General features: G+C 37.6%; 1 protein-coding gene and 2 long non-coding RNA genes across 3 annotated transcripts; all 3 read right to left on the reverse strand.

Annotated features, from left to right (window-relative positions):
* Nucleotides 1–2,649: 2,649 nt before the first annotated feature.
* On the reverse strand, nucleotides 2,650–5,012 carry LOC141634452 (uncharacterized). The gene is made up of 3 exons (XR_012539187.1): nucleotides 4,793–5,012; nucleotides 2,854–2,889; nucleotides 2,650–2,743 (listed from the first exon to the last, which is right to left on the reverse strand). It is a non-coding gene; the product is annotated as an uncharacterized LOC141634452 (long non-coding RNA).
* Nucleotides 5,013–5,949: 937 nt separating this feature from the next.
* Nucleotides 5,950–6,456, reverse strand: LOC141629415 (uncharacterized). Its single transcript, XM_074442421.1, has 2 exons — nucleotides 6,397–6,456; nucleotides 5,950–6,135 (listed from the first exon to the last, which is right to left on the reverse strand). The coding sequence occupies exons 1-2, from the start codon at nucleotides 6,454–6,456 to the stop codon at nucleotides 5,950–5,952; spliced, it is 246 nt and encodes an 81-aa protein (XP_074298522.1).
* A 14,765-nt stretch (nucleotides 6,457–21,221) lies between these two features.
* LOC141632665 (uncharacterized) lies at nucleotides 21,222–22,011 on the reverse strand. The gene is made up of 3 exons (XR_012537813.1): nucleotides 21,982–22,011; nucleotides 21,606–21,689; nucleotides 21,222–21,530 (listed from the first exon to the last, which is right to left on the reverse strand). It is a non-coding gene; the product is annotated as an uncharacterized LOC141632665 (long non-coding RNA).
* Nucleotides 22,012–23,499: the final 1,488 nt, after the last annotated feature.

The following is a 23,499-nucleotide window of genomic DNA, read 5'->3' on the forward strand; positions in this document are numbered from 1 at the left end:
GAGTTGTATATGTTTTTGTTGTTGTCATGGTATAGTGACATTTTGTTGATAGGATACGATTGTGAGAAGTTGTTACTGATAAGTTTGACCTTGTTTCAGGATGAGATATCGGTAGTCATAGTCATGACAAGTGATTAGTGGAATATGTGTTATAATGATCTGAAAGCGGCAGGCGGTTCATAATCTTTTGTTGAGATAGTGAGTACAGGATATTGGGAATTGGTGTCATGTTAAGTTATGTATGAGTTTTGCGGTAATGAAAGAAAAGAACTTGAGGATCTAGTATGAGTGTACGTAACAAGTGTGGAATGTGAGTTATGCTTTTGGTGATATGAGTTTTATATAGTTTATATAGAGAGGTGTGTCATGTTGCGGTAATGTGGAAGATTTGAAGTTTTGGGTTAAGCTAAAGATTTTGAAATTTAAGGATGAGAGTTGTTTAAGTAAGAGAGCCTAAGATATATGCATGGCGACTGTTCAAATTATAAGTGGTTATCTTTGACACGCGGTGGTGATGGGGATAATGAGGAAATATAGCTAGGATTTAGTATTAGCAAGTTACGAGGACGTAACATTTATCTTAAAAGGTAGGGTTGCGACAAAGGATAAAAGAGATTTTGATGGTTGTACATATGGTAGTATAATTGGAAGTAGAGTGTTGGTGTAGCATAAAGGTCGGATATTTGTTTTGATCAAAGGTCATGACCGTGCTTGTAGTAGTTCGATGTTTAGCAATGAGAGAATATTTCAACAGTGTTGATAGTTGAATGACAATGATTATGAGTCCAATAGTTTTGTCAGTTGGAAGATGATGTTTATGTGTGTGAGTAAACTTCGAGGACGAAGTTCGTTTTAAGGATGATAGAATGTAACATTCCGTTTTGATGATTGATTTTCTTTTGTGGTTGAGTGCTATTGAGTGTTATGGAAGTGATACAAGGTTGGCAACATTATATTGTGGTTATTGGGTAATGTTATGGAGTCAGTATTGAGAACCTATGCTATAGTTGAGACGATATCGTGAGCCATGTTGTGGAAGGAAGAGTGGTTTGTGGAGTTGGTGTTAAGTGTCCATATTTTATAGGTTGGGTTGGAACTTCGCGGTCGTGTTTTGTTTTGTTTTGTTTGTTGTTTTGCTTTGAGTCGGGGTAATGATTCTTGTGGAGACTTGTGTAGTTCCTTAGTGTTGTTATATGTGGTTGGTTTAGTCTTGGGGCGTAGTGTTGTGCTTTGTTTTATAGTAGAGTGTGAACTTCGGGACGAAGTTCTTTTTAGGGGGGGAAGATTGTAACACTACGGATTTTACTTGGTGACTACTCGACCGAGTAGCGCCAACTCGGCCGAGTAGTCTTTGAGGTTGTGTGTTGTTTTGGTTACGCCGAGGAACACTCGGCCGAGTATAGTTAACACTCGACCGAGTATGGGACACTCGGCCGAGTATACACTTACTCTCGTCGAGTGCCGGTTTGGCGGAGTGTTATTTCGACGGTTTGATTAGGGAATGTTTAGGGTATTTTATATTTCCGCGTCGCTTTCTAATATCGTTTGAAAGCTTTATCATTCTACGATCTCTCCCTAATCACTCCCTAATCATCTTCATATCTCGTTGTGTGTGCAAATCGTCGTGATCCTTGCGTGTAGTCTCTTATTCTACTGTTGGTAAGTTTCATTCCCTTGTCATTTGTATTCTTTTGGGGTTACTGTATATATGGAATTGGGGAAAATGGGATTGTGCAATGTGTAATTGTAGTATGTGATTATTGTTGTAGGTGACGACGTGATATTTGTTATGCATTTGTGGGGTTGATTACAAAGATAGCGGATTGCGAAAAGGTAGGGTTTCCCTACTCGGTTCTTGTCAATTGATTTGAGATTGTGCTTGTTGTAATTGTTGTTATCTGCTGATCATCGGAGTATGGAGATTGTTGTGACGATGTTGGTATGAGCGGATTGAGATGGGTTTGTGATGTCATGTGATTGTGATTATGGTGGAGTCACTTGCGGGAGTGGCTTCACACCCTAGTTCGCCCTCCGTGGAACCCGTCACGGGAGGGGATGTGCACATTAAGGGACAGGGATTGTTAGTCGCTCGTTGATGAGTTGGACTAGGTGGGGATGGGCTGCGGTCACCCACTGGCGGCGAGGATTACCTGTTGCGATGGGTAATCTGGCAGGGCTACACACTTCGGTGTGTAGTCGGTTACTGTGCGTGAGATCGATGATCAGCTAGCGGTAATGTTGTTGTCTTATATTGATTGAGTAGTACTGACCCCGTGTTGTTGTTTTGTAAAACCTGCGGTGATCCATTCGGGGATGGTGAGCGATTGTGACAGTGATACTGATTATTGAGCTTGGGGGCAGTCATGGGAGAGTCACCACGCTGGATTAGATGACACCATCACGAGCTTTAGTTAATGTTTTGGTAGTTGTTGTCATTTGGATAATTCGTTTATTAGATTTTGGAGACTATGTAACCTTTATAATTACCGTACATTAATAAATGTGTTTGGACTGTTGCTTTTGATATATACTAACCTCGGGCAACCGAGATGGTAACAACCTTTCATGCTGGGGTAGTCCTGGTAAGGTACCTTGGTATGAGGGGGTGTTACAGTATAAAACAAGAATAATCAACAGATGTACCTTTCATAGGATGGACGATTTGCATTTTGCTACTTTTAGTTCTTAGGTCGATAGAAATCAAGAAAGGTGGGTATGAGGCGGAGACTATTGGAGCGCATACCTAGAAAAAGGACAAAAAGTCACAGAATTAAAAAGACAAAAATGCAGTGAATAAAAGAGACAAAAATAAACTTAAGTTGAAATATAAGCAGACCAAAATCAACGACTTACTAGTTAAACTCCAGAAACATCAACATTGTCGAGACACTGGGAAGAAAAAATAAGATCAGTATGAGTAATGATTATATGTCAACATCATGTAAAATAGACTTAGAGAATTGGATAACGTACAGAGTAATAAGACTAACACTTTCATTTCTATACGGCACAAATAAACGAGAAGGGGAAGTCCGGGATCTGAATATCTCATTACTATTTAAGATCTCACAATAAACATCTACGACATGAGAAGATATCCGATCGCCTTCAGTCACACTCTTCAACTGGCCCCTTGTCAAAGTCTGACATTGAGTTTGGAAAAGAATCTCCGTTTCATCATATGCTTCGCCAAGTATGAAATCTAATACTTGTTTCTCAGCTTGATTCAAATCCCTAATAATATTAAGATTTCTTTGCAAATAGGGGGATCGGAAAACTTCCGCTGGAACTACAACCCTCCTCTTACAACGAACTGGAACATCGTCTTCAATTGGTAATGGAGATAAGGGAAATGGGATTGCAGCAGTAGTTGGGGTATTGCAAGGAATACTGGAAATCGACTGTGCCAAATGACGTGGCGATCGACGAATATAGACATTACTGACAGATCGTTTACTGACAGATCGTTTGACAGATGGTTTATTGAGTGTTGAAACAAGTGGAGTATCTGGTAGGACAATAACATTATGATGATCAAGAGTTGTGTTCCGTACCATAGTAATAGGAGGAGTAGGAGTAGCTGCTAGAACAATAATTGTTGGCTCAGTGACGTCCTTGACAGGAGGAACACCATCCATAGCAGCGTGAGAGGATGTGTTCCCTACCAAAGGAGTGAGCTCAGTGAAAGGAGGGATGACATCCACAACAGCACATGTGGCAGGTTCAGGTTGAGAAGATGTTGCCGGTTCAGGTTGAGATAACAAATGGTCATCAGCTGCTAGGAGCCTAAAGGATGGGTATTCTGCATTTGGTGGTGGTGAATGATGTGGCACTATTGGTTGCAAAGCTTCACCCATCACATCCAATGCCGCCAACAAATCAGCCTGAGACCACCAAAAATTATCCACATTTTCCCCACCTTTCTCCACATTCTAATGAATATCGTCAACCATTTTCTCAACGATATTCTCATCCACAATGTCCGAGACCTTTCCCTTATTCTTCACATCCTCCACATTTTCAACATCATCCTCTTGTTGAGATGACTTAAAACCTTCTGCAATACCGTCTACAGCTGCAACTAGTTTCTTCACTGTTGTTGTTGAAGGCAGTTTGGAGGGAGCTTGACTAGCAAGTGATTTGTAGTCCACAAAAGCTTGAGCCATTGCCTTTGCTGAATGCACAAGTTTATGGATAAACTCACTAGTGCCTGCATTTTCATTCCCAGGTAGAGGTAAAATGACAGCTTTAGCTTCAGATGCTTTATCTTGAATTGTTGACTTGGAAGACTGGTCAGGCTCAATCTTTGGAGGAGGAGGACACAACTGTGAATGATGTGGAATATGGTGGTTGATCACCATTAGAGGCTCAATAGAACCCCGATCAAAAGATTTCTTCTTTTGTCCAAGTCGACAGTGTTGGAAACTGTCGATTCACTAGCCATGATTTAAATACACAGCGATCTAGGTAAATGAAAACCAAGACGATAATTGGTCCACCAAATCAATTTTCATTCAGCTTCATGGTCTAGAACTGTAATACCACTCAAATTTTGAATAATGAATTATACCCAGATTCATCTTAAGCTCTTAACCCAATCTCACCAATAATATAAAGACAATGAAAAATATAGATATATTTATTACTATATAATTAGTCGACAATCAATATTCATAACAAGATATTTTTAGCACATAAACCAAACAAGTACACACTCATAAGAATTAGAACGTTTGTCATATAACCTCGAACAATAATAATAATAATATTAGGATCGGTAGAATCGTGTTACCTTAATATTAGATCAGTAGTACAACCAAGCCATAACTATAAACCATGAAATTAATAAGCAGATGACAAGAAATTGGTGTGGGATGCTAGCAAGTTGAACGCTAATAATGATCATCCAATTTTTTTTCAATAATTTACAATCTGGCGAGGGATGAAGCGAAACGGCATAGAGGTTATTTTTATCAAAGGAGTAAAGTAGGTTGTTGGTGAGGTGATGATAATAAGGCAAGTGGGGAGCTTTATATAACCAGTCCACAAGACAAGTACAGAAAAATAAATACAGAAATTTTCTGATGGAGCTTTATAAAAGAAACAATGAAGTAAATAGCCAACAGGAGTACAGTGGGGAGGTGCAAATCGATTGGGCAACATGTTGAAAAATCAGCTGAACCCAGTCAATGGTAAACTAGTAGTCAAAAATATTACCCAACTCATTGCATATCCAAGGTATTCTCGCCATAATGGGGTATGAACGACGGCACTGAATAACCAGAGCCGAGACCCCTAACAGAACAACTTGAAAATAACTTGAAACTCCTTACCTGAAATTTTTTGGACCCAATATTGATACAACCTAAGAACATGTGACCCGATAATGACACTATCTGAAATGATCCTAAATAAACTTAAATGACTAGTTAGAAACCCAAAATGACTAATCTACCAAACAAATGACAAAGACCTTCATAAGCATGGCAAAAAATGACCTGCCTTACACCCTATGACTCAAAGTACACCATATAAGAATTGACTGGATCGTATGAGGCGCAGATGATCAATGCCATCTGTCATATAGTACTTTCTCAGTAATATTGTGAAACTTGGTCATAAATGGTAATATCGCTTGAGTAATATTTTGTCTAGTGAGCTATCTGTCATATAGTACTTTCTCAGTTCAAGCGAATTTGATACGTTTGATAAAATACACATCCCACAGTCACATAGAACAAACGTATGGAATTGGTTTGAGCGGATGCAATATGATTTAAACAGAGCAAATAGACGCCAATTTAGACCTTTCTATTCTCGGAATTATGATAATCGTTTACTTCACAAAATGACATCATTTACTAGGGCTAATGAATGCAAACAGTCAGAGATCAAATAAACAACTCGTATCATATAATCATAGAACGAAAAAACAAATAAAATCAAATATCATAAATTCAAAAAGAAATTACCAGTGACGGCGATCAAACCGCGCAATTCAAATTTTGAGAAATACACCAGCTTCATTAGCTCTAACTCTCGAGCAGCAAGCGCGGCCTCAATTTCTTCACACTTAACAATTTCGGACTCAATTTGCCTTGTAATCTGAATATTTGCTTCAATTTCATCATTAACCTAAAAAAAAAAAAAAAAATTTTGATCATGTTTTGGAAATGATAAACTTCGGCATTAACACCGTAGGTCCGTAGCAATCAAATAAGGTTAAAATTTCGAATAATTGCTTCGATTTCATCATCTAACAATAATGAAATAGAAACTTCGATTATTCGTATCGATTTCATCGTTAACCTAAATCGAATTAAAACTTCGGTTATTTGCAATAATTTACGACATTCAACAACATAGGAATCGAATGAGATGAAAATTAGAGTAAACCTTGTCAAGCATATCCTTGAGAGTCGAAATTTGGATAAGAATTGAGCTTGAGTCGTCCATGGCGATGGTGCGTGTCAAAACCTGAACGAAAATGCCGCCTAATTTCTCCTTTGCTTCAAAGTTCGAATCACTGGAGCACTGGAGCTGAGTTGAAGAGGGAGAAGGTGGAGCTGAGTTTTTTTTTGGTACAAAGAAGGTGGAACTGAGTTGAAGAGAGAAAAGGAAACTAGTAAAATGAGTTGAGTAAATGAGACGTTAACTGTGCATGTGGGGGATAATATATCGGGACACGTGGCATCATCTGGTGAGTCTATATTATTAGATCCGACGGTTTAGAATAGGTACAACTGCCTCATCCTAAGAAGGGTGCCTCACATGATTCAATTTCTATATATATATATATATATATATATATATATATATATATATATATATATATATATATATATATATATATATATGAAATAGGATCTCGTGCGAACTTACGAATTAAATACAAACCCTTCAGATCAAATAATGAACGACCAAGATTAGACGCTCCTTTAACTCATACAAACCCCAACCCCAACTGTCATTCTCACCCGACACTCTCACTCTCACTCTCACAAAGCTTTCCAATATCTTCCGCAGCTCACATCCACCCCCTCCTCCGACTGCTGTCCTCCGACCACCGTCATCGACGACCATGAACAGATGTCAGTGGCTCGCTCTCTATCGCACTCTTTCGCACAAAACCACAACTTTGATCGAGTTCTCCCCAAATTCATCGCACCAATTCTCCATTTTCGATCAAATTTCATGTAAGTTTCTTTAATTTCGTAACTATTCTCATATTTTGATTAATTATTTCCATACTTTTAAATTTCCCCCAAATTTGACTTAATTTGAAGAAGGCTAATCCTAATTATTCTCCTAGTTTTCATTAATTTCTCTTTTTTTTTCATTTTTCCTGATTTGTTTTTTTATTTATTTATTAACTTAGGTATATTTAGGCGTTAATTTGTGAATCGTTGGGGGTGTAATTGGATTTTTGCTGCTATGAATTGTTTGAGTTTTGCTGGATACTCTTATTGCGTTGTGAATAATGTTCCTGGATGTCGTTATATTTATGCGTTAATTGACGATTTGTATTGGAATTTTAATTGATTTAAACTAAGTAAATAGTCCTGGTCTATTATATTGTTTTATCTATACGTTAATTTCGTAATTGTCGCACAGACAGTTCAGTGGCTTGACTGGAATTTTCTTCTTGCTGATGTTAACAAGTTTAAGGATAAGTTGAAAGAGCTTAGGGACATATGTGAGCCTATTGTTAGTAAAATGTCAAAGGGTAATGACTAATCCAATCCAGATAGAATTACTTGTACTTGCATCGACCATGACCTTTTTTAAGCAGTGGTAGTGAAAACACAAGACGACATTAAAGTTTACATAATCCAAACACGCTAATTCATGTGAAAATAAATACAGTAGGAACTTAGTGGGATTGAGACTGGTGACTAAAGCGGCGGAGTTGAAGCAAAAAGTAGCACCCTTATGCTTGTACTTTTTTCGTGCTTGCTGCTAGATTACTCAAATAATTAGTTCAGAGGTGTGTGGTGGTAACCTGGTGGCGTCAGTGGGTATGGGTGGTGTGGTGGTGATCTTGGTGGATCATGTTGGGGCTGGTGTCCTCTACAGTTAGTGCAATAACATTTAAATCTCTAAAAGGATCAAAGGGTATACTTTTGTATTATTATCAGTTGGTCCACGTTTATCAATAACGGTTGGCTTGCTAGATAAGTTTGACGTTATTGTCATACAGATGGCGGTGATCAACTGGTCCCTAAAAGTCACACCTATAGGATACGTTTGAGAGATGTGACGGTATGAAAATACAGTCATGTTGATGCCTAATATGACTAAGCAGTTAGTCGGAGTTATTGACTAATAATTAGTCAAACGCGATGTTGAGATATTTTATTTAATACGGATTAAATAATAATGGCTAAGGCGAATTAATTAAGATTAATTAATTAAATTAAATATAAACGATTATATTTGATTAATGTATATTGAATAAATTAATTATACAATATTGTCATTATCGGACATGTATTATTATATCGACTAATTCATGTTACTAGACGATATTTTAATAACCGATAACCGATGACGATTTATAATAAAATCTCGTCATATACATTTAGCATTTTCGAGTCGGACCACGAGTTAAAATAAAGAGGAAGTGAAAGCCCACTTCCCCATGGGGTACTCGGTTTGGCCGAACCAAGAGAACAAAAGGAGAGCTTTCTCTCCTTTTGTAACCTAATTCATTTTGAAAGAAAAATTAGGGTTTTTGAGAACATTTTTCTCTCAATAACCTAGATATCACATCTAGCAAAACTCACACAAAACTCTCTCAATATTGCAAGGCAATTAGAGAGTACATTCTAGCACAAGGGCATAGTCTCAGACGGTCTTGGGTGCATCGATTAGGAGGAAATCTACGTTGATTTCTATCTTAGGCCGAATTCTCTAGGACCCGAGGTTAATTCTTATGCTTTATCGTTTTCTCTTGTAATTTTGTTTTATGACAATTATCACATGTAAAATTTGCGTTATAGTCCTAAATTTTAAGGGTTTTATACGGATATTACCCCTCAAGTGGTATCAGAGCGAGGCCACGTAAATTTTTCTTTGTGATTTTCATCAAACGAATTCGAATCGATAAATTTGTGCATTGAAAACCGTGCGGCAGAAGCTACTTTTTTTGTCTCGGCAGATTATTTTTTTTTTGGGCTGCTGCGTTTTTTTTGTCTTGGAAACCGTGCTATACGGTTTATGTATGATTAGACGATCTTTTGTTATCGATTTTTTCTTTGCATATTGTTATTTTAAACGATAATTATTGCAATATGTTAAAGTTATATCAATTGTAGTTTCAATTCTATACGGATTAGTTTATTTGCAATTGGTTTTATCAAATCGATTTTTTGTTTGGGACTGTTGTAGTCTCGGTTTTGCTGCTGGAAAATAAAAAAATAAAAAAAAAAATTTCCTGTTTTAGTCACGGTTCAACCGTGAAAAAGAAAAAAAAAATTCGTGTTTTATTTTTTTTTTTTCGGCCATGTTTTATGCATAATACGGATTTTATGTATTCGCTTGATAGTAAAACGGTTCACTCACGTACCATTTAGTTATTTTAAAGCGATTTTAAAGTAACGGATTGTAATGAATTAAAATTAAGTTGATTAAAGCGGTTTTGTCACATAATTTTAATTATCATTGGTGGTTTGGATAAATTTAACATAATTACGGAATTATGTCACGAATAATTTTTATTTTAGTTGATGCATTTTTATTTATCGTTACTGTCGAATGCTTTGAATGTTTAAATTGCGTATTTAATTTTTACAAACGGTTGTAACTTAGTGTGGCCTTAGTAGAACGTGTTACCGTAATGATGGAACACGGTCTTGGTTGTATTTTGAGATCTTGTATCTCCGTTTTGGTTTTTTCTTTGTAATTACAGTTTTTATTTAGAATGTAAATAGGTTTATATTTTGTAAATTTTAATTGTAATTTTGAGAAGACCAAAGATGGAGACCGGATGCTCACTCCCGCTGCTTGGACAAAGATGGAACATCAAGACAAGCTTCTAGGGTCCAACGGTGGATTCCAAAGTTGTATTATGTTCTTTTTACTAGGATAGGCCACACTAGGAATTTTTATTTACGTTTTGCATTCTTTTATTTATTTTATCGTAACGATAGATTGCATCATATTCCGCCTAAAACCAAACCACCTAATAATTGCATGAAAACTGACTCATATAGAGGTCACGCGTTAGTTTTCTTTGATATACAGATATCACACGTTTTAATTAAGCCATCACCTAAGTCAATTCATTCACGCAATGCTAGTTTTTCGTTCACTTAAAATGAATTAAAACTAAGTTGATGGGATCTTCTTCGTATAAACAAAAATTGAGAACAGTCTTTATAGGTCAAACTCCAATTAATCCCTTCTTCGTCGGTAGGCATAATATGAGCCCTTCTACGTCGGGTAAGTTAGAACTGATTGACCTATTTTATCTCAACACTATGGTCACTCGTACGATCCTGTGATTATGGTGGACTATAGATAGGATTTACGGAAATCTATCGACCAAGAGTTCTAACGATAGAACTAGCTAAACAGTTGGCTTATCAATTTACGGAAATTGAGTCTTGGGATCACTTGTATTATTCTTGAGGGAGATCAATTATGCAAGTGCAATGAGTCTACACGATTAAAATGAATTTTTAATAGACTTAAATCACCTCGATGAGTTGCTTATTTCGTTTTGTTTTTCCTTTCTTTTTCAGTGTAGATCACGATCACTTAAACTGCTAATAACAAAATGGTTGGCCGTCTTTGACGACCCAATGCCAAGTGCCACATTGGACCGTGAGTCCCGGCTTCGGATCTTCATGAATCGATGAATCGACCAACTCGATCAAGAATGATGGATCAAACTTCATGGACCGGGAGGCGGCATTACGGAATCTTGCCGCAATGACGGAAGCTCAAATTTCTGACTGAGCCCATCCCGTCAAACCCAGGTCCCACGGCTGGAGCTAACGAGATCGCCAAGTATAACGATTTCGTCATGGAAGCGGGTGCGATTAAAAACGTACTCATTTTTGCAATGGAATCCAATTTGCAGAAACGCTTCATAGCCCAAGGTGCAAACAAGATTTTCACCACGCTCACTAAGGAATTCTCGAAAGCACCGAGAATCGTGACCTATGAGCATACCACTCGCTTCTTTGATGCGAGACTCCGAAAGGGCCAACCTGGTTAGCCCACACATTCTCGGCATGATTGAGAATGTCGAGAGATCGGAGGCGCTTGATTGTAAAATCAGTGAGAACATCGTGATTGACCGCATGCTTCATTCACTCCACGATGGTTTTGCGCTCTTCAGAGCGAATTACTATATGAATGATTTGAAGAAAAGTCCTCATGAACTACACTCCCTTCTCGTACGGACCGAGAAGGACATGAAGTTCAGTGGGAGCTGGAAACAGGATGTTCTCGTTGTGTCAAACAAGGGCAAGGGTAAGGGCAAAGCTCGGGCAGACCTAGCGGTAGGTAAACCGAAGTTTAAGAAGTCGGGATCAGGTAAGAGTGGGCCTGGTGAGGCAAGTAACTCATCGGGCGCGACAAAGAGCAAGACCGAAAACATGGAATGCCATCACCGCCACAAGATCGGGCATTGGAGGCGTACATGTCCTGTTTACCATGAGGACATAAAAGCAGGTCGCGTTAAACCCGTTGGTATGTCTTCTTCCTCTTCTACTTTTATTCATATGATTGAGATTAACCACGCAAGTTACGGAACTTGGGTACTAGATACTTTTGGTTGTGGTTCTCATCCTGTAATCATGTGCGGGGGCTCCGAAACATCGAACCCCTCGTAAAGGGTGAGGTGGACTGCGTGTCGGAATGGAGCACGAGTGGTCGCCGTCTCGAGGGGAACATACGTGATCCAAATTTTCCTAGCGGATTTGAGTTATTTTTATATAACTCGCTATTATGTGTACCAGTCTTTCTAAAAACATTATTTCGGTTTACGCACTTGACAAACTTGGTTTTTCATTTGTAATAGAGAATAATACTTGCATTTTCTCATTACACGATATGATTTATGGCAAGGCAGTCTCCATGAACGGAATTTATGTTTTAGATCAGACCACCGAAATATTACACGTAATGAATAAGAAGTTAAAGGTTGGTGACAAAGATCAAAGGTATCTATGGCACTGCCGTATGGGACACATTAATGAGAAACGTGTAAAACAACTCATAAAGAATGGGGCTATCTCAGCCTTTGATTTTCAATCATTTGGCACGTGTGAATCATGTCTCATTGGTAAGATGACTCGAATTTCCTTCAAAGGTGTTGGAATGCGCGCTGCTGACCTATTAGGACTCATACATACGGATGTGTGTGGACCTATGTCAATCACCGCACGAGAAGGCTATAGGTATTTCATCACTTTCACGGACGATTTAAGTAGATATGGCTTTGTCTACTTAATGAAGCACAAAAGTGAATCCTTTGAGAAATTCAAAGAATACCAAATAGGGCAGAACCTCTTTGGGTAGAAAGATTAAAACACCGTGATCGACCGTGGTGGCGAGTATCTTTCTCACGAGTTTGATCAACACCTCAAAGATCGTGGATTGCCTTACGCTTAACTCCACCGGAACACCGCAGCTTGAATGGTGTGTCCGAACGGAGAAATCGAACACTACTTGATATGGTTCGATCCATGATGAGTCACACCGTGTTGCCGACTCATTGTGGGGTTATGGTCTTCTGTCACTGCTCTAGTACTTAACAAGTCCGTCTAAAATCTGTGACAAGACTCCATATGAACTATGGAAGGGAACGGTCCCTAACTTGTCCTTTATACGGGTTTGGGGCTGCGAGGCTTATGTCAAGTGGAGACACAAGGATAAGCTCGGCCCGCGATCGGTCAAGACATACTTTATAGGTTATCCTAAAGGAACACTTGGTCATTACTTTTATTCGCCAACCGAACAACGCGTATTTGTTGCGGCTAGTGCGACATTCTTAGAGAAGGAATTTCTCGAGAATGCCAAGAGTGATAGAACCTTGAATCATCGGAGATTCCAACCAAATACCGAGCAACCATTGGAGGAACCAAATCCTTCAATCCCGGTTGCGGTTAATATTCCTGAGGAACCTAGGAGGTCGGGAAGAGTCTCTATTCCTCCGGACAGATACATTGGTATGGTCGAGGAACATGACATAGATATCATTCTACTCTTAACGAGTAGTGAACCCGCAACCTATAAAGGTGCCATGACTAGTTCTGACTCAAAGCTATGGCTTGAGGCCATGAAATCCGAGATGGACTCCATGTATGAGAACAACGTATGGGATCTTGTTGACTTACCTGCTAAGGTTCGTCCCCTTCAATGCAAATGGCTTTACAAGATAAAGCATTCTGTGGAAGGTCAACAAGATATCTATAAAGCACGACTAGTTGCTAAAGGTTTCACCCAAGTGCCAGGTTTGCACTACGATGAAATTTTTGCACCCGTAGTCATGCTGCGTTCCATTCGGATTATCTTAGCGATTGCCGCTTTTCATGACTATGAAATTTGGCAGATGGATGTGAAAACCGCCTTCTTAAACGGTTATTTGGAGGAAGATTTGTACATGGTACAACCCGAAGGTTTCATCGATCCAGAACATCCTAAGAAAGTGTGCAAGCTTAAGCGTTCCATCGATGGACTTAAGCAAGCTTCTAGGAGTTGGAATCATCGTTTCGACCAAGTGATAAAAGAAAATGGATTTACTAGATCGGTCGAGGAACCATGTCTATATATCAAGTCGAGTGGGAGCAAGATTGTCTTCCTAATATTGTATGTTGATGACATACTCCTGATTGGGAATGACATACCTCTCTTAACTTCGGTAAAAGTATGGTTAAAGAACCATTTCCAGATGAAAGATCTGGGTGAGGCACAAAGAATTTTGGGCATCCGTATCTATCGAGATAGATCACGTCGGATGTTATCTCTCGATCGGAGTCTTACATAGACAAGATCCTAGAGAGATTCGAAGATGACTAACTCCAAAAGGAGGTTTCTTCATATGGCTCCGGGGTTCATTTGAGCAAGTCTCGGCACCGGAGACACGGAAGAGAAAGAGCGCATGACACGGATTCCTTATGCCTCGGCTATAGGATCAATCATGTATGCCATGATATGCACACGTCCGGACGTGGCCTATGCATTAGTATGACAAGTCGATTCCAACAAAGATCCAGGTGAATCACATTGGATGGTCAAAGAACATTCTTAAGTACCTACGGAGGACTAAAGCTTGGGCATTGACTTATGGAGGCGAACAAAAGCTATGCGCAACCTTATTCTGCAGAGATGCTAGCTTCCAAACGGATCGAGATGACTCAAAATCTCGCCCTAGATTCGTTTTTACTCTTAATGGCGCCGATCACCGGAAGAGTTCCAAACAAAGTGTTACAGCAGATTCTACGACTGAGTCCGAGTACTATGCCGCGTCTGAAGCTGCAAAGGAAGCGATATGGATGCGTCAATTCTTACAAGGACTATCTATACTGCCTAGTTCGAATGACCCAATCACCATCTATTGCGACAATAGAGGTGCCATCTTCCAAGCTAACGAGCCTAAGTCTAGCAACAAGTCTAGACATGTACAACGGAAAGCTCATCTAATCCGAGATTACGTGGAGCAAAAGGAGGTAGTGATAGAAAAGATTGCTACAGATGATAACATAGCAGATCCTCTCACTAAACCATTACGACAAGATAAGCATGAAGGGCATGTTAATTCCATGGGAATTAAACGTGTTCCTGAGTTGTAGTACTCTTTTATGGATTAGATTCATTCTCTTTTGTACTCTAGACGACATCATCGTTTTGATATTTATATATTCTGTTTTTCATGTGGAATTGTACGACAATTTTGAACACCACAAAGTGAACAGAACAAACATTATATTTTTGGTCCTTAATTGCCCACGTGAGCTGATAACTCTGGCAATTATTTTGTGACGTTGGTTGATGGTGGGTTCAACGAGCCATAAGTCAAAAGGTTGACTGACCAATCACAGAGGCAATTTATACGGATATCTCGTAGGACACAATTGTGACATCGACGTGGAGTCCTAAATGTTTTATAACATTCGGTGCCAGGTCGTGGATAGGACCTCCATGGTGATCCTAAGAGTCGATTCTTTTGACTATCGACTGTCTCTTGAGACTGAGGCAGATTTTGGGTGACTTTGGTTTCTTTCTCACGGTCATCCGTAACAGGGGGCCAAGTAGATTTTTTCTGGGTCATTTCATGCTGTGCTTAGATCGGAAGGATTCGAGTTGAAGGAAATATTCAGCCTTTATCAGGTACTCGATATTTCTCAGGGCCACTCGAGGAGTCAGAATCGAAATGCATGGCCATGCTCGAATACGAATTCGTTTTATCAGTTAAGTTACTCTCTAGTCGGGGAAACCACTCTTGATACAGATCGATTGTAAAATACGACCTTTGCGGATACGGATCTGCAAATTGTTTTACATTGAGTGGGAGAAATTTTAAATGGATATGAGAATCGGTTATCGCACATACACTTGTACGGACAAGGGGGAGTTTGTTGAGCCGTGTGTCCTCTAGTTAGTGCGGATAACGTTATTACACATACACTTGTACGGACAAGTGGGAGCTTGTTGGGGCTGGTGTCCTCTACCATTAGTGCAATAACATTTAAATCTCTAAAAGGATCAAAGGGTATACTTTTGTATTATTATCAGTTGGTCCACGTTTATCAATAACGGTTGGCTTGCTAGATAAGTTTGACGTTATTGTCATACAGATGGCGGTGATCAACTGGTCCCTAAAAGTCACACCTATAGGATACGTTTGAGAGATGTGACGGTATGAAAATACAGTCATGTTGATGCCTAATATGACTAAGCAGTTAGTCGGAGTTATTGACTAATAATTAGTCAAACGCGATGTTGAGATATTTTATTTAATACGGATTAAATAATAATGGCTAAGGCGAATTAAGCAGTTAATTCGTAAATTAAATATAAACGATTATATTTGATTAATGTATATTGAATAAATTAATTATACAATATTGTCATTATCGGACATGTATTATTATATCGACTAATTCATGTTACTAGACGATATTTTAATAACCGATAACCGATGACGATTTATAATAAAATCGCGTCATATACATTTAGCATTTTCGAGTCGGACCACGAGTTAAAATAAAGAGGAAGTGAAAGCCCACTTCCCCATGGGGTACTCGGTTTGGCCGAACCAAGAGAAAAAAAGGAGAGCTTTCTCTCCTTTTGTAACCTAATTCATTTTGAAAGAAAAATTAGGGTTTTTGAGAACATTTTTCTCTCAATAACCTAGATCTCACATCTAGCAAAACTCACACAAAACTCTCTCAATATTGCAAGGCAATTAGAGAGTACATTCTAGCACAAGGGCATAGTCTCAGACGGTCTTGGGTGCATCGATTAGGAGGAAATCTACGTTGATTTCTATCTTAGGCCGAATTCTCTAGGACCCGAGGTTAATTCTTATGCTTTATCGTTTTCTCTTGTAATTTTGTTTTATGACAATTATCACATGTAAAATTTGTGTTATAGTCCTAAATTTTAAGGGTTTTATACGGATATTACCCCTCAGATCATAGTGGAGCGGTGGATACACAAAATACCTGCCCGGATACACATGATATTACTAGTAGATACACAAAATACCAGGCCACTTTGCAAGAGACTCAAACAGCAACACCCTTTGTGTACCCATTTCTATGTGGAAATCAATTATGTAAATGCTGCTTTCATTTTGGGTAGCTTCCTAGATGATAAGATTGGCTGATGTGTATGCAAATTGGAAGTACGGGCAATACTCATAGAGAACGTGCATGTAGGAAAGCAATTGAGAACTAGTAGGTTGTTGGCACTTCAGCTTCTTGTAAATATTAAAGCCAGAGACTTCAAGCCTCGCTTGGAGTCCCTCCATCATGTAAGCAGCCAATCGTTCAATAGGTGTTCCACAAACAGATACCCTCTTACCCACTTCCTCCAATAAGCTAGGTGCAACTACAGGATACACATGATATTACTAGTAGATACACAAAATACCTGCCCGTCAATGGTCGACTTCCGGTAGCCCTGGTGGTCGGCAGTGGCCAGATATAGGCGTTGGGGTGTTAATTATGAAGATGAGAAGGTGGTGCATCGGCTGTTAAGCTTAGACAATACAATGGCCTCCAGACATGCGAGTACTCATATTAGACGTATGCATGCTTTGACCAACTTATACTTTATTTATTTGCTTTCCTTTTCAATGATTTAGTCAATTAAAAACAAAATAATTAGCACACTCAAATAATAAGTGACTATGATCAAATTAACGATGTCAAGTTGAGGAATTTAGCACCTTATAATATTCTAAAGTAGTAAAGTAACAATAATCATCAATTGAATAATTAATTTAGCACCTTATAATATTCTCACTTTTTAATAATGATACTTTACTCATAAGAGACATGCACTATGTTTCTTCTCCATAATATTTCGACGCTCATTATCGTCTCACTCCCCGTTTTCTCGATACTAGATATATGGTGTTATTGTAACCCATAATTGTTACTCCGTATTATGTAACTCATAGGAATCCTTATCGTAACCCATCCATTTATTCCTGGCAGTGAGAAATAGATTATCTCAAACAAGTTCAAAGTATATAGATATTCTTTATATCCTTATCGTAACTCATAGGAATTCTTATCGTAACCCCTCCGTATTCTCTCTCTTTAAGTCTATTAGCTCAATCGGTAGAGCATCGTGCAATTGCACGAAGATGTGGGTTCAAACCCCACATAGGCTGTTTTTATTTGTATACTCAAGTAATTATGCTTTATCGGAATTCGAACTCAAATCTATGTGCAATATTTACACATTGCTTTAACATTGAGCTGGTTGGTAGTCTTTAACAACGTAAATTAGAACGTCAGCAAGTGTTACTCCACGACATCATAGTAGTGTTACTGCATAGAGTAACTCATGTTACTCCAATGGTGTGCTCATGTTACTTTAATTGTATTATTATCATAATCTATTTATAGGATTAGAGTAACATACTTATAACAAGATTACAGTTTCAGCTATACAATCAAATCACACCACTATTATTTCAATTATTGCAAACTAATGTCTTGGGCTATGTGGGACTTGAACCCACACCTTTGTGCATTAATACACATCGCTCTACCATTGAGCTAATAACCTTTTATCCTTGTGACATTAAGAACAAGTCGGAAAAAAATAATCTTGTCATTGTTTAGACTAATAATCATACAGAAATCATTGAGCTTAAGCACTTCCAGAATATACTCATAATCTATCAACATACACAAGCCTATTGCAGAAAGTATTCACACAATTCCGTCTTCACTTTTCGCTACATGTTCAGAATTTTCCGAAGGCCTCCTTTAATGTAATTAGATTCGGAAGAACGGAGAAATTCCAGATAAACATTCTCAGAAACATGATTTAAATCTTTTACCTAGACATCATTTCACATAGATCACTAAAAATTCCTATGGTAAGTCGAAAAGTAAGAAATTGTTCCGCCACTTTTAACTATAAATCCTAATCTGCCATTGTCCATGCAGCAAACGGTCACAAGGAGTCGTAACTCCATAAGTCCGTAACAAGGCCAGAGGCCAAAAGCACTAATCTTCCAGAGCACCTGACATGCATTTCTTACTGTTCCCGATCATGAAAAAGAATCATCCATTCTAATGAAAAAAGACACGGACGGATACACACTTGAGGTTGAGGAAGTTCCACGGGTACATGAGAAGCAGTTGATCCTAAGGAAGCGGCAGGTCGGCCAAATCAAGCCGCTGGGGACAATTAAGCAAATGAAGAAGATAAGGCAAATGAAACATAAGTAAATGAAGTTGTTGAAGAGAGGTCCTACCTATTTATAGATAGGATGGGAAGATTGACTTTTTTATCTCTTCTCTAATAGTATAGTCTGTCTAATGGACCAGGACAGCAACTTCGGAAGCAGATAAACAAGGCAATTACTTTCCTTGAACTATATATACATACGCCTGCCTACCTACACCAATTATCAGTGCTCGAGAAAGCAAGACATGGCACATTTCAATAGCACCCGATGACGGGAATTATGGCTTTTACCGCCGAAAAAGGCCGGTTTTATTAAAAATTTCCACAAATATATCTACCGCAAACATAAAACGTAACAATACAAGTATACAACATGGGGCATTCTTAGAAATATTTCACCAATCAAACCTTACTTTATCACAACAAAGACAAATTCATAGTAGTAGGTTGTCAGAATAAGATCATTGTCAAAAATATATGATTAACATCAATATACTCGCTATAAACTACCGCAATCTAGTCCCACACCTTTTTCCTTAATGAGAAACCTCGTTCACGAGAGCTTTGAGGATTATCTTGAATAGACCGGTAACGCCTACATTTATCACCTAAATAATGGCAAGAAATACAAGATCAGTGAATATTCTTACATCGAGCCAACTTATACGGAGTAACTATTTGAAGATCAAAGTAACTGAAGCTCAGATATCGACCATTAATGACTATTTACAATTCCTGATTCATACAACCACTCACTGGAATATTTTCAAAGTAAATTTTACAGTTACGAGTGACAGGAGAGTAACACGAATTCTCAAAACACACGATCTCAACTCTCAAGCATTAATTTTGCAAAGCCACCTCATTTACTTACTAAGTACCCATTATTGAAGTCAACCTTTACTAATTACAAATCTCATAGTTTCTATATGTGAGACGGTCATAATGACTAATTTATCATAGGGTGAATGGTATCAATAATGACTAATTTTATCTTCTAATCCTTTACTTAGGCCTTACGAAAAATCACATTATGGAAAAAAAGTGCTATCCTATCATCATCAAGGTGTTCAATAAGAAGGGAATTCACTGGCTTGTCCATCAGTCACGGAAGCCCCCCTTTAACTAAACTGATAAATGAGAAAGGTTCTGTGATCAAGAATCAAGATGATCACAAGATTCTGTGATCAAATGATCAAGTATAGGCATTAAATTTTATAAATTGGGAAAGCCAAGCCCAACTCCTTAAATTAATTATGTGAAATAAGAGCAGTCCTTTTCCTAGCCTAGAATTCAAATGCAGAAGACCAAACCCAAACCCAGCTACTTTGACTTATCATGTGATTCAAGGACAGTAGTTTAATCTTATTCATAAATAGGATTATAAGATTATCCAACCTATCCGTCAGACAGAGGTCCACTTTTCAAAGTTATTTGCGGAATATATATTAACAACATTTTGAGACGTTCAACTCGCCAACAAACTCGCTACATCTTTTTCGCTCGTCCCTTTCAAGGGAGCAACTCTTACTTCCCATAGGTAAAATAAAATAATTAAATCACAGTACAGAAACAAAATAAGGTTTCATCCGAATAAGAAAGCTTGTCCATAGAAAAAATCAGCAGGCGAAGTTTGTAGAAAAATGGGAGCTATTTGTATGGTCCTTCAGCTCAAACAAGGTTCCATCCGAAACGGTAAAGGCGAAGCTGATCCTTACGTAAACTTAGTCCCATTATGAAATATGGAGTACTCGTTTGATCTCATTTAGTTGCTAGATATAAAACTTTAACTTGCTAGATACACTACTTCAAGTTGCTAGATATATACCTTTATATAACTAGATAGATACACTCTTTTAAGTTGATAGATACATACCTTTAGCTAGCTAGATACACACCTTTAACTTGCTAGATACATACCCCTACCTAGCTAGATACACTCATTTAAATTGCTAGATACTTACTTTTAGCTAGCTAGGTACACTTTTTTAAGTTGCTAGATACAAACCTTTAGTTAGTTAGATACACTCCTTTAAGTTGCTAGATACTTATATTTAGCTAGCTGGATACACTCCTTTAATTTCCTACCTACATACCTTTAGCTAGCTAGATACACTTTTAAATTCCTAGATACATTTAATGCTTGCTTGCTACTTCATTTCAGCACCTAGTGATTATGACAGGTTTGTATTAGTGCATTTAAAAGATAACTAACAAACGAGAATTGTGATCCTAGAATGCCATAATTCAACTAGTCCCTCAGAATTTTCAACTCGGGATATATCAGAATCATGTTATAGTTGTTGCAATAAGAGGGAGCAAAATGCAATGATTCAGCTGGAGGAGCTTGAGGCCAATTAATTTGCAGTGGCAGGTCAAGGGGAGCTTAGCTAGGGCTGTTGCCTCTTCTTCTGATCAAATTACGAGTTTATTCGTTACTAATCTGCACCCTAAAATTTCCCATCTAGTAACTACTCCTTATCAAGTCAGGGTCCGTCAATGCTAATTTGGATGCGAAATTGCAACATATTTAACAAAAACGTAAGTGAAGTAGAAAAAAAGGGAGTACCGAGCAATAAGAGCTTGTGAATATGCTTATCAGCATTAGATTCTTGTTGAATCCGTCTATCAATTTCAGCAACCTGGAATTAATAAATGGAGCGGGTTAATATTTCGAAACAATTCCAATTGAAATTGCGATTAAAAGAAGAGCGGACATGTGTATCATCGGCATCGGGTTTATGAGAATGTTGATACCTGCTGCATAGAACTCTCATCTTGCATCCAAACCAAACCAATATCTGTATTTGAATTTCAACAAAGTTGTTAAAGGAGACAGAGATGGAGTTAGTTACTTACCCCTTAAAAGTGGAGACTTAGTCGTCAAATCTCTGGCACGCTAGATACACTCCTATAGATTGCTAGATACACTCTTTTAACTTGTTAGATACACATCTCTTACCAGATAGATACACTCATTTACCTTACTAGATACACATCTATGACATGCTAGATACACTTCTTTAGATTTCTAGATACACTCTTTTACCTTACTAGATACACGTCTCTCGCATGCTAGATACATTTCATTACCTTACCAGATACACATCTCTGGCATGTTAGATACACATCTACAAAAGTTTAAATCCACAACTAGCGGCAGTGGAAGTGGTGGCCATTAGTTGAGTCATCAACAAGTTCTGTAACTGACGGCTTGAAATGATGCAAGAATATTTTACCATGATGGTCAGGAATCTTTGTTGATCGAGGATAGCGGGCGAGTACCATTTCAGCCACTCGAAACCTACCACATTGGGCCGCTCTTGAAACAGGAGTTAAGCCATCTAAATCAGTTATATAAGCGGCAGCACTGCTTTTTTCCACCAACTCTTCCACTTTCGCCAGTGTATCACCACGATACCACCAAATTTAAGGTAGCTGGTAAATGGTTTATAGAATGCAAGAATAAATGACTATACAATGTCAAAACACAACAACCTTATGAATCACAACCACCTTATGATTATAATCACAACCACCTTATGACCAGTTTTTATAAACCCTAATTTTTAATTAGAATTCATATCTAAAGATCAAATTTTTTGATTATAATCTTATATTTTCTCATAAAACTACTTGAATCTTTACAATTGAATAGATTCAAAATACTAAACAATTCAAAGATTAAAATAAGAATTGAAGCTAACCTTTTTCTCTATAATAGACTGAAATCCGTTCCGGGGAAGGGTGGTAGAAGCGGCGGTGGAAGTGGTGGCCGTCAGTGAAAGAGGCATCGTCGATGGATGTGTGAGAGGTGATGGAGGTTGAGTGTTTATGGTGGGAGGGTGTCGAATTGTTTCATCAGTTGGGTAGAAAAATAAGAAGCGCCATTGAGAATGGCTTTATTTGGTTAGTTCGTACGGTTCGCACCGTACTTTAGTTCGCACCTGACCCCGACCCTATATATATACATATATATATATACATATATATATATACATATACATATATATATACATATACATATATATATATATATACATATATATATATATATATACATATATATATATATATATATACATATATATATGTATATACATATATACATATATGTATATACATATATATATATATGTATATATATATATATATATGTATATATATATATATATATATATGTATATATATATATATATATATATGTATATATATATATATATATATATATAGAGAGTTTGGATCTTGTGAGTTTGGTTTCTTATGGTGAGTTCGTGCTTTGAAATCTCAGCCACTAAATTATATTAGAGATGAATGACCAAGATTTAATCTTACCTATCATATAAAATCACAGTCATTTACTTATTTTCTCTTTTTTCTAATGTTACTTTTTTTTTTACTTTAATTTTTTTGTCTCCTTTTTTTATCTCGTGTTATTATGTTGTTATTGTGCTTTTTTTTACGACTTTGATTTTTTTTTCTCTTTATGTTTTTCTCTAATTTTCTCATTATGTTACCTTTTTTTTTCTTTTTCTTTTTGCACCAGATTTTTTTTTCTCTTTTTTTTACCAAGTGTTATTATGTTGTTATTGTGTTTTTTTTTCTACTTTG

This window comes from Silene latifolia, chromosome Y, assembly GCF_048544455.1.
Source record: "Silene latifolia isolate original U9 population chromosome Y, ASM4854445v1, whole genome shotgun sequence".
In the NCBI taxonomy this organism is placed as follows: Eukaryota; Viridiplantae; Streptophyta; class Magnoliopsida; order Caryophyllales; family Caryophyllaceae; genus Silene; species Silene latifolia.